General features: G+C 31.6%; 1 protein-coding gene across 1 annotated transcript in view; it reads left to right on the forward strand.

Moving 5' to 3' along the window:
• Positions 1-2941: 2941 nt before the first annotated feature.
• Positions 2942-13568, forward strand: part of LOC108564709 (serine protease inhibitor dipetalogastin) — a 19300-nt gene continuing 8673 nt past the window's right edge. Inside the window, exon 1 of the mRNA XM_017923808.1 lies at positions 2942-3089. Coding sequence (XP_017779297.1) covers positions 3041-3089 — 49 coding nt within the window. The 5' untranslated portion in view covers positions 2942-3040. The remainder of the gene's footprint in view (positions 3090-13568) is intronic.

The following is a 13568-nucleotide window of genomic DNA, read 5'->3' on the forward strand; positions in this document are numbered from 1 at the left end:
TAGGCAGAGGCAGATAAGATTCCAGAACTGATTAATCGATGATGCGATGTGATTAATCGAGTTGACGACTGGATCAAATATATTTCCTAATGGCGTATTCTTCTCGGACCGATAATTCCATTCTTAAAGTCTTCCTTTTTTTTCTTTCGATAAATCAAAGGCAACAACCATTTAGATTCATTTCCTCGTAATAAAACATCTATCCCAAGTATTCCTCTCGTATACTTCTCATATAAAACCATTAAAAATAGCTTCATCATTTGGAGCGCTCTCGAATTTGTGTCGTCAGGACGACGAATAGCGGAGCAGAATAACTGAGATAGAAGTTTCAGTAATTAGCCTGTGCGCACTAATTAATGAACTCACTTTCGAGCCTCTCGATTCCGTACTTTATAAACTTTTATTTCCACCGTAAACCGTTATGCACATCCAAACAATTAAAAAAGAAAAACATGAGAGTAGCAAATTCTACATCAATTACTTCTGGACAAATATTGAAGAAAAATAATTAATTTAAAATAAGTAATTACAAATGATATAGTTTGCATGTGTCTATATCGCAAGACCAATAACCGAAAGACCGACTATTGAAATCCCGACGTTCAAAATCCCGACTATATCAGAATCTCAACAACCATAATCCCGACTATATCAAAATCCCGACTATATCGAAAATTTTTACAATAATATTTTTAAATTGTTTCAGAGAGTAGTCACCTTGTGCTACACTTTTATTAGTAAAAACAATAAATTATTACTGATTTTGTTGAATTATTCATAATAAACCTTAACATTATGAAATAATCTCAAATACAATTAGATTAATAATTGTTATTATTTATTATTAATAACAATTTAAAAGTCACTACGCTTCGGTATAATTTAAAAATATTACTGTAGACATTTTCGATATAGTCGTGATTTTGATACAGTCTGGATTATGGTTGTCGGGATTTTAATATAGTCGGGATTTTGATATAGTCGGGATTATGGTTGTCGGAATTTTGATAGAGTCGGGATTTCGGACGTCGGGAATTTGATTGACGGTATTTCCGAGTTTGCATGCATTATTAGCAGAAATCAATAGCATTGATTATACGTTAGAAAAAAAAAATAACAACCGAGTCGTTAGCAATTACGTATTTATTTTTATTTTCTTGTACATATGGCTTATTCAGAGCGTAACAATTATACGATTTGAATAATAACATTTCTAATAACGATGTGTATTTATCAAAAAAATTCTTGATATGCTCAATAAAGTATTGTAGAATTAACTGTAACTCTCCAAGCTAAATATTTTGTGATCGTAGTGTTCACCTCAAACACCAATTAACACCTTATTTTTTCAAACGTATTTTAACAATATGAAAACTACGATTTTATAGAAACGAAATACCTTTAAAATGATACAAGAAACATTCAATTTTATTAGGGTTTATATATTTATTTTATGTTTTGAACGTGTTTTGATATTGAAGAGTTTGGATACTTGCACGTAGATAATTTTTTTTTTCTTATTTTATGCACGCAGCTGAATCCTTGCATAAAATATGAATGTAATCTGATACTCCATATATTATGCAATTGTATGTATTATGCATATAACATTTCTGTTCGTACATTCTTAAAATGAAAACACATAACAAAATATTATTAAAATATAATCTCATTTTGTCTTTACTTTCATAAAATCGATCAAATTTTTATTAAAATATTTTAATTTTTAATTGAATCATTCACGAATGCTTAAAATAACTAAAATTTCGTACAAAAAAAAACAATCTTATGATTTTTTTTTTATATTTAAAATACTTAATTAAAAGTCATATTATTTCTTACTATATGATTTATTGTATTCGTATCAAAAAATTTAGCAAAAATTATTTAAATTTGTTTAAAAAAAAATATGTGAAGAATAAATTATCAATTATATAATTTAAACACGTTCTAAAATAAGTAATTTAATAATAGTTGTTAGGATTATAAAATTGTTGCAAATATACAATTCAATTTTGAACTAAAGTCAATGTACAAAAATTACTAACTTAATATTTGATTTTAACTGTGATATTACTAATAAATAAATTAGTCGCATTATTGATTAAAATTAATTCAACTTGAACTTAACATTTATGCAAGAAATGCATCGCATTTTGAGCTTACGTACAAAAAGATAAATAAAAAACAGTATAAATTTACAATGTAGATGAAAATGTTATAAAGATAAATTAAAATTTATAAATAAAGTAACAAAAAGTAGGATTGTGTTTGAAGGATAAAGAAAGCAATAAAGTTTCCTAGTAGCTAGATTGCGTTTAATTTCACCAAACATGAATTAGTATTGGGAAATGAAGGCACTTTTCACTGGGAACCGTCGGAGGAATACGTAATCAGTTTCAATTTGGTGCATGTGCGCGTTTCGCAGAGCTGAAAAGAGTCCTTTGTACGCGAGTCACATTGAGATTCCCGAGAAGAGATACGAATCATCGTCGAATCTGGGTTAATTAGTCTAGAGCATGCAAAATAAGTTTTAATTGCAGATTTTAATATTGATGATCAGCGCTTCGGTCATAACGCGGATTAAATGTGATGAGGGGATTAGGTTTGCGGGGATTTCATTCAAATTCATCTCGTCGATTACTTTGTTTATTTTTTATTTGTTTCGATGCTTATTGAAGCGTGAGCGTCAAAAAGGGGTGGTGGCTTTCATGCTTTTTAAGTTGTTAAGATGTGAAGAGGACTTTCCACCCCGAATAAATAAAAAATATGTATATGAAGAACCAAAGTGAAGTTGAGAGAAGGGGATTGGAGGCAATTGTTCTTGTGCCGCCGGTTCGAAGATGATGTGGTTGTTGATGATGATGATGATGTTGATGATGATGATGATCATGGTATATCTGCAGCGGAGTAGGGCAATATAGGCCAGTCGGTGCTCACCACTCTTGTGGACAGTTTACAACAAGACCGAGCTCTCGCGCGGGTTAAACCATATATATTCGGTGCTCCGGAGAGCCTCACACTTCAACTTGTCATCACCATGGAGCGACTACTGTGTGCTTGTGTGTTTTTAGTCATCGCGTTACCAGGTACGTCCATATTCATTTTCTTCAACTAACAACCTTCAGCCTCGAATACATAGAACCATACAAGTGGACGACAATAACATAATTAAACAGAATAATCTTGTACTATAGATAAAAAAATAAATCAAATTAAATACTCCCATTCACAAATTTATTTTGTAAAGTAAACTGCAAATGCTTTCTTCCTTTCAGCAACAATAATTAATAAAATATAACACACACACATTATATAATTACATACATGTAACATTTAAACTAAATCTCAATAATAAAGTGCAAAACTTTTATTAATTAATAATTACACAAATTCATTGTATTTAAAAATTGTAATATTTAAAAGTATAAACTAAAGAATTACTAATAATATTATTCACTTTATATTAAATTTTAATAATGTTTTTTTTTTCTTTATATAAACTTTTTTTGCGTAACAAATTTCTCAAATTCATCAAAATTTATGTGTATAAAAAATGGAAATCTTCAAAATTATAAACCAATATTTGTATAAATTCGAGTAGAAATTTATTTCATTTTACATTATTATATAACATTTTAACAAGATTTTGATTTTTACTCAAATCAAATAATTTATGAATTAAAAAAAATGGAAATGTTTAAAACCTAAACAAATGAATATTAAATCTTAAGAATTTTTTCCTGTAGCTTTTTCATAATTATAAAATGTAATTATACAAGAAAAAATGAAAAACAATTAGAAAAATTCTCTAATAATTGATTTATATATTGTACGAATCTGTAATAAATAATTAAAGAAATAAATAAAAGATCTTTGTTTGAAATATTTTTAATGTAAAGAGGGGAAGTCGGCAATTTTACGATTGTAATTTATATTAATGGATCAAAAAGATCCGAGCATGCGATTTCCATATATAGTGGCAAAATCGGAACGAATCAAAGGCATGCTAATTATTTCTATGGAGCTCATTCATAACTTTATAGAGCACGCAATGATTTGTATACTAATTAAGATTACAAGTCGATTATCCTTAGCAGTTATTATAAAGAAAAATATTTCGAAAACATGAAATTACGGTCGTTATATTTTTTTATTGATATCATTTCGAACAGGAATAAGAACATCGTTTTCGTAACAAATTTGTATTCATTTATTTTAATATACGAATAACTTTTCAAAACAAATAAACAGTTTCTTTGTATTACAACAAAAAATTTCAAATAATAATAATCAAATAATTATTTGATATATCAATTAGAAATTTCATTGAATTATTATTAACAATTTGATCATTTTTTCTTTATTTTTTATAATTTACATAAAAATATTCTAAAATTTTTCTATATATATTTATTTTTATTTAATTAATTACATAAATAGTTAATAATTAATTTGAAGAATGTTGATGATTTACAAAAAAAAATATTAAAATTATCTATTTTTTCAAAAAATGTAAATGTTTGAGATTACAATTATTAATATAGAAAATAATCTATATATTTAATATTCAATGACGTACATACACACGTAGGGTCAACAGCCTTTTCTACTGTTTGCAACAAAAATTATCGTGTATATTCAAACAAAAATGTGTGTAAATAAAAGTTTATTTACGTGGAAAACAAAATTAAATTCAAGTACAATCAAATAAATAATGAATGAAAATGTCAATCATTAAATATAAATTGTGAATTTATTAAAAATAATAATATTTTTTTTAAACTGTTTAATTTTGAATAAAAATATCATATTTTATAAGTAAATGTAGAATAATTTACAGGAAGATGTAAAATTAATGAATTATTTGTTTTCTTCTCGTAATTACTGTAATAAATCATTAGTATATTAATTTTTTATAAACAATAAACTGTTGTAATTGAATATAAATTATAATTATATGTAAGTAATAGGTGAATTTGGTTACTTTTGTAAACTAAATACATACTAATTATGTTTGAAGTTGTATGAAAGTACATATAAGTAAGTTTATTCAGATACTTACATTGTTATAAATTAATAAATTGTAATAAAAGTTAACTTTTTCATGAAAGCTAACGCATCCTGATTTTTTTTTAATGTTGTTATATTAAGTAGTTTGTAATAGAAGTGAATTATGTTGAAAGTAAAACATACTTTCAGTTTTGTTAATTAAATCAAGTTGAAAAGAAAATGATAGTAGTTGATTGAAATGCGTTAATTGGTTTTGATAGTTCATTCAACAAATTTGCGAACTTATTTTTTACGCGAACGATTGAAGTGGTAGACCTTGGTTGTAGACCTGCAAGAAAGCGGTCTTCAATTAGTGCGACTGACGTATTCCGAGAAGGCGCAAATAATAAGTCAATTAAACACAATCGAAATCCAAATGAAATAATTGTGCTTGGCAAATTTCCAATTCCATCCGATTCGGATCTCGTCTTCAGCGACGGCAGCAGCTGCGCGATCCACACAGAAAAGATGTTGTTTGTTGGAGACGAATGAAGAGGAGGAGGAACTTCATCGGCGTTAATCTGTATTGTTGTCTTAACGGCCCCGGCACGTTTTGCAGCGCGAGTGTAAATTGATCTTTATTGAAGAAATTAAAAGTAACAGAAAGTAAAAAGACGCTCGCTCCGTTGGCCTTTTGCTATAATTGTGCAGACGAAGGAGGAAAACCATGGCGAATCGAGTTACTTGGGCGAAGAGTGATTTATTCGCGCGCGATGCTTATTGAATGTGTGCTTCTAAGCCCTGAAGCAGATTGTAATTGCATCATATATAACAGGGACATATACACACATATAAACCTGCATAAATACAAATGTGCATAATATTTATTTATTCATATTAGCTAAGGCTATTGTATCGAGGCCGTTGACTGGACTATTGTGTCCTGGATGTCGGACGACAATAGCCGCAATGATGAACAAAAGCGAGAGGAAGAAAGGGAAACGGCAACGAAAACAAACGCGATAATAAAATGTGATTCAACCCCCCAATCAGAAACTTAGAATCATCATCAGACTCAACCAATTGTCATCTGATTGGATGAAAGGATGAAGAAGAGAGTAGAAAAGCGTAATGGAATTGGATTGAGGAAGCGCGGCCGAAGATCACACATTCGGAACAATGATGCACCGACGATATGCGACGTGCAATATTGGATGCTGGCGATAATGGATCGCGTTCCAGAGTGCTGCAAGTTAATTAGTCTGAGAGTACGTGCATACAAAGTACAGGCTTCGAGGGCACTACAAGATGTATAGAGTGAAAAAGAGAAAGACGTATATAGCGAGAGCAGAGATCCGAATCGGAATCTTCCTCATTGCAGTCATGTTTAACACAAAGAAATCTAACTGGTGAGAGGTTAAACGTATTCCGGACCCGTCGTCTCCTCCGGTTCATGCTTTGTTTATTTAAATGATTCTTTCGTTTCTTTTCATTTTATGAAAAATCCAACGCACGACCCATATAAATTTTCACCATTACCTCAGCTAAGACTAAACGTCGTGGTGCTCTACGAAAAAAAAAAACACTGTTACAAGCTACATACAATGCGATGGAAGCAAAAACGTCGATTGTAAATGGACACTGCAACATACGTGTGGGACGTCGAAATACAATCCGTTCCGCTCTGCAGCGACTCCAAAAACTTTTCGAACCATAATTATTCTCTCGCATTGTTTTACTCGTTTCAATCTTATTGCGAGATTGATTATTTATTATTTTCTTTTTTTTTCATACCCCGTTGCGTCGCCTCGCAAAAGAAGACAGTCATTATTTTTCAGAGAGGCCCCAGCAATTTCGCGTTTCAATCTTCGACGGGACGTAATTGGATTTTTTGACTATCTAACCATATCCAGAAAAGGGGTTCCTCCTTCATGATTGCCGGTTCCTTGCTAAATTACTCGTTTTTTTTTTATCGTCGTTGCAAAGAACCATTCCGACGATTTTACCCTTAACAAATCATCACAACTTGAATTTGTTCGCAGAAAATGATTCGTTTCGGTTCACAAATTACATTTCTTACATCCAATCAAATTCAACAACACATTTCATTACAGGAAATACATACTTTTTCAGCTTTAAAAAAAATACAGAATTGCTCCATTACATTTTTACAGATTTTTATAAATAAAATATTCAATTCAATTTTTGTATTTAGAACAGAGAAAGTAAACATATTATACATTGGAATTGATTGAAAATTAATCAAGAACCAAATTATATACATTTTAAGAACAATCTAATAAATTAGTCCATTAAGATTATAAATAATAAAAAGTAATCATGATAAATAAAATTATTAACAATCAATTCAATTTTTTTTTATTGATTTATGATATTTATATTATTTTATTTAGTTATTTTTATTTTGTAATTGTCTTTTTCAATAAATATTATTATTATAACAAACAAAATTGTTTTAAAATCAATTATTCGTCTTTTTCTCTCCAAGTTTATTAAATCTAAGTATAAAAGTATGACCGTAAAATTTACGCGCGCTCAATTGAAATATATTATGCTAACGATACGTGATTTCCTCTTTCGTACAATGTTTTTTTTTTCAGTAAAAAAAATTATTAAAAACCAATTGGATTCACCTTCTTTTTATATGTACTATTTCGTGCAAGAAATGTATTTCGTGTCCAGTTTGATGACTTTCTCGTTAAAACCAAAATAAAACGAACGTCCATAATACAAACCGAAACAAACAAAAAGAAAAACATGACGGTTACTTTAAGTATCTTCTTTTTGTGCGTCGATTCGCTCCGTATAATAGAAAGTTTACATAATATACATTATTCACATTCGACAGACTATTTTTTTTCTCTCTCTTCGTTCTGTGTCGATCTCCAATTTGAATTTGATTTAAATCTGTCAAATTTTTATCTCGTTATGTGATTTGAGTTAACACATTATTATTCAATTAACTTGTTTTTTATTTTAATTCAAATTTTATCCGATGAAGACGTTTTTATCGACTCTATTGAAATTATTAATTAATCATTTATAAACGAACGAAAATTATATTAATTATATAAAAGTAATTAGCGAATGAGGTTTCAGAAAACGACTCTTTCAATTAGACTTTTCAATCGTTACGTAAGCGAAATAAATGAGACCGCCTGCAGAAGGCTAATGACCCAAGGTCTTTCAACTTGCAGCAAAAACGCTTTACTTAATTTCGCCAACTAAAACAAGACGTTTTCAGGCTGTTTTCATCATGTACGCTACGCTGCAAGTATATTAACTGGTAAAGCATACGGTTTACACGTTAACCCGGAGGTGCATGACTGTATACTTTATTACATATCTTGTAAAAATTGTCTGCTAACTTGAAATATTTTGTTAAACAAATTAAAGTTACATAATATTTCTTATGTATGTATTAACCGCAATACACTAATTAAAATGAATAATACGCATATACAATCTATAATTATAATTACTACTAGAATATTCATGTTAATAGAAATCACTTAACATTTGCATAACATTTTAAATTATCGTTAAACGGAAAATTTATAATGTGAAATGTATTATTTAACAAAACGTTAAATCAATTGATGTATTTTTTTTTGATTAAAAAAGGAAGAAGAAAAATGCAAATCAGCGTATTTCGTGTTTCTTTCGAGGCAAAGAAATTATGGAGAAAGCTTAATTTCCGTTTCTATTTTACTGTTACAATGTATTCAAACATTTCTTCTTTTTACGAAATTAAGGAAGCTAAACTTTCAACATACATTTACATTATAAGGAAAATTATTAGTTAAACAGTTATGTCGTTTTTTTGTAATACTATTTATACAAATCGTACACGTTTTATGGAGTGCAAGTCTTAAAAAAAAAACTATGTAAACAATTAAGGAAGATTGATTTGAATTGCAAAAACAAATTGTTGTTAAATTGTTTGTACAAATTAAGCATTGTGATTTATGAAAGTGTGGTGAAGTTGACGTTAAATGATTGATTAACGTAAAATTAAAATCGAAAACATCTTTGCTGACCTAAACAAACGTGTAAACAAGGGGGAATGATATATCGTGTTCGGATGAAATAACATATTGACAGGCCACTCTAATGTGTGTTATTATAGTATAAAGATGTGCGTTTATTATGAACAATGTTTAATAACATTAGTGGAAACGAAGTGGACCTTTTACCTGGACACATTCTTCTCGGAATGAATGACTGCCGGGCTTCGCGCCTTTCCTCGTCGTTCGTCCTTTTTCTTCTTCTTCTTTTTTTTACTTTGCTGCTGCATCCGAAGAACAGAACAGGCATCTGTTAAAGCGAGGACATTTCAAGATTACTAATCTGACCGTGGAGAAGCAGATAAAGTTACACGTTATACTGTCTTTCTTCGGAAACGGACATTGAAATGGAAATAAAGAAAAGTTTGGTAAAGAAAAATATTAAGGAGTTAATATATTCAAGACGCAGGAAGATATTCGTAGCTATGGAAGCAAAGTCAAAGACGTAAACAGGACTTTGAACCTTACGGTTTACTTAAGCATTTGAGAAAATAGATGAATGATTGGACATGAACAAAAACCACTCTCAAAAAATTTTTTTGGAGCCTAAATTTCTTATTTCTTGAAAGCCCACAAATTAGAATCTGTTGTGGTCACTAAATTTAAATTTGCAGTTGTGAAACAAGATTTCCCATGAATTTATTGAAGGAGGAAAGACGGATTAAGAATGATAGAATCTTGAGGCAATCGATAATATTCTGGCATTTTATCAATTAATCGGCCGCTCGATTTCCATCTATCATCGTGGATTGTTGTGTTTGCTTTCATCCTTCTTCGTCGATCCGGATCCGCAATTTATTCCCGCCGTTCATTTGCATGTTGCATGCGGCAATAAATACACGCATGCATCCTTTCACTGGGTCTCAATCTGTCTCAATAAATCCTCGGATCGCCACTCTCCAAACTCAATTAATGACATTAATTAAAGCACGCCTTCGACATTCTTACGCGTTTAAAGGTCAATCTGCGTCCTAAGAATGATTACAAAGGATTATAGCGATATAGAAAAGAACGAATATCAGTGTAATTATGAAGCCGCCTTTCCTAATCAGCGATCATTATGCAATCAGTCTGCTATAAACCTAATCTGGTAATAACGAGAGTCGTTGTTGGGGAGGATCCGAAAACATACAGCCCTGAGGCGCGGGTAATTTCGTTGCGAAACAATAGATGATCTCCTTTCGACATCTCATCTTGGACGAGAGAACTTGCATGTAGCAATAATAAAGATACTGGAAAAAAAAAAAGTAGAGAAGATGAGGAGATATAGAATCGATGATTACACGAGCGTAGACCACACGAGCGATCTGGTCTATCACACGGGCATGACCGTTTACCGTGAAATTAACGAAACGTAGATGGATTAGGAAGTCTTAAAGCGTGGAGGCTCCTCGTTAGCCTCTGACTCCAAATATTTTCACGTACACCGGCCGCAACGCAATCTGGACTCCGTATCGGAGCACAGCTCGGAGAGTCTGTGAAGACGTGAATCAACTGGTTCCCTGAGAAGTTAACATATTAAGAAGAAACAAATTATATACATAAAGCGAGTGTGCCACAAAAAAAAGGACAACTTCAAACAAAACCGTAATAATACAAACAAGCGACGGAGGAAGCGAAACAAGTAGTAGTGGATACACAAAGCAAACATCACGTGAAATTCAGTACGCGGAAAAAGCATGTCAAGAGTCGTTTCGTTTGGCAGCCGCTCTGGATATCCATCCACTTCACTACAATGGAGGTGTAAATAATTAGTAGAAAGCAAAGCGGAGGCGAGTCATTGTTTTGTGGAAAATGTGGGCAATATAATGATAATGCAATTGGCTTGCACACGCACCGATCGTGACTTTCACCCATCCATCATCATCATGATCATCATCATCATCATCAGGGGGTCACCTCCGTCTGCGACATCGCTTACCGCAATGCTACAACTTCAGCAACAAGTATAAATAAATGCATCCTATCGTTCTATTCACCTACTTAGATCACATCCATAATTATGGCCCGTGCCATTCAGGATAAATATTTACTCTTTAACGAGCCTTAATGGCCCCTCCTCGGTGGTTCGAAGCCGAAGTAGGCAATCCATTGTTAAATACCGTTAGCGCACCTCTTCTTCACGCCTAAATGCAAAGCCTACCGTCACATTCGGATCCATCGATTGCAATCTTCTTTAATTGGATTTACTAACTGCGCAACAGGGTTAATGAATATTTAAGGAAATAAACTATCGGGTTTTATGCGCGCCGCGGCCGCAATTAATTCCGCATGAGTTACACACGCCTCGAGATTTATATTCACTTCTCAACTTTTACCTTTTCCACTTATATTTCGAGATCCTCTACCAGTTTATCTGCAAACAGATACATTAGGAAGCAATTTATCACTTTATTTACTATAATTAAATGTTCAGATCTGCATTGCTTCTCGAAATAAATCAATACATTTCCACTGTTCTAATACTCATTTCAATTGCAAAGTAATAATATTACAATAATATTATTTAATTTACTTCTACTTTAAATATAAAAATTTCAATTTTTACAATTTTTATTACTTTCCCTATTTTATATCATCATTATATTCTAGAATTTCTTGAATTGGTTTAAATTTTAGTTTACGTTTTAGTTCTATGATAAAGTTTTTTTTAAATAATAATATGCATCATATTAGGATCTGCCATATTTAACTTATTTAGGAATAAATTTTATGAAGAAAAGTAAGAATATTGAGACTAGTATTGTGCGTTTCAATGTATGTCTCAAAACTAACACTGTTATATGTTTTCACATTAGAAATTTAATCTGTCATCAATTGGTGTCACGCGTATTATGTTTGTAAGCCAGCTGTTGTTTAATTGCTACTGAAATAACACCTAATAATAATAGGAATAATAGAACCTGTCAGTTTCTAAAGTAAATGATTGCTGTGATTGGAGGTGTCCTCAAATTAATAATATAAATCTGTTTGTTGTAATCAAAGACGAGCTTATGGTGTTTGCGCGTTACGAAGATTACTTGAATAGTCGGTAGGCAGTAAAGTTGTAAGAAACCTTTGGCTTGTCACAAATTTATCCCGGTAATTTATGCTCGAAGATTCCGAGTTATCTATAACCCCTATAACGTGACCGCGCACAAAGTAGGTATCGCTGTATTATTCGTTCCTTTTTTCTTCTTCTTTTCCTCGTCTCCCGAGTCTCTCGTTCTTCTGAAACAGCCAAAGCCTTTGCACAAGTGCACGGAGAAACAGCATCCAGCTCCTCCTGCCTACCTACCTATCAGACGCATACCTCGCCCAACGTGCAGTAAGATAAATTTGAATAATTAAAGATTTTATAATCGCAGAAATTTTCCAAGGCGATTTAAATTTGTGGCGCGTGAATTATGCAGGAGACGCGCGAGTCTGCTGCATCGATTATTAACTGCGACCTCAGCAAAAGCCGATGGTAATAACCCGACCGTCAGCCTTAACCTAGACCTAGACTCGCCGTAATAAATACATTATTTATGAGCCATAAATAAACCGCATCGAACATGAGGTACACGATGATGAAGAAGAAGAACAACAACAACCACAAGAACAAGTGGAGGAAGAAGAAAAAAAAATACTTATATTTATTTATTTATAAACGAGGAAAGAATTGCATGATCGCGTTCATTGTTTATGTAACGTTTACTCTCCATACGTGACCAAATCTCGGAGGCAGTTTACGTTCCGCATACATCATCTTCTCGTTTCGTTTGCGAGTATGTCCGAAACTAGTCCAAGAAATAACAGCCTCAACTTATTCCGAGAGGTAAATGCGAACCGCGTGCAGAAAATACAAAAAACACCCTGACACCGTTTTTCGCGAACGAAAGTAATCGACCCGCAATTTCTCTTCCATTCGTGTTGTCTCTTCGATTTGGAACACATTCGAGAACCCCGGAAGAACAAGTTATACGCATCTTGACACCGTCTTTATAATAATTCACATCCATCGATGAACTACATTTCGCTCTTGGTCTATAAATGGTCTCTCTCATTCTTTCTCTCCAATACGCCTATTACCTAATCGACTATTAACTGTTCTTCATTAGCTTAATTAAGATTTATCTCCTGCAGAGTTCCGATTATTTTTTTGGTTTGTTCTAATTTGCTAATTATTAACGATTTAAATGAATTTAATTAAATAGAGCCGAGCATATGTATGTTAAACGCCAATTATATCCTAACTACCATAATCAGAGATAGCAATTAACACTAATTCTTTAACTAGTTTTTTTTTTGTTTAAATTAACAATCATAATTTATTATTGTCTCAATCAAAACTTTCGAATACTACGGTTATAATTAGAAATATCTCTTTATAACAATGAGTAGTAGACTTAATTCACTGACTTAACAAATGCAATATAATTAATAAATCATATTATATGTAAATATTAAGAAAATTAATAATATACTGAAGCGCTGTGCAAGATGTAAGACATAAATTATTGTCAA

Source organism: Nicrophorus vespilloides, unplaced genomic scaffold (assembly GCF_001412225.1).
Source record: "Nicrophorus vespilloides isolate i.1.1-1 unplaced genomic scaffold, Nicve_v1.0, whole genome shotgun sequence".
In the NCBI taxonomy this organism is placed as follows: domain Eukaryota; kingdom Metazoa; phylum Arthropoda; class Insecta; order Coleoptera; family Silphidae; genus Nicrophorus; species Nicrophorus vespilloides.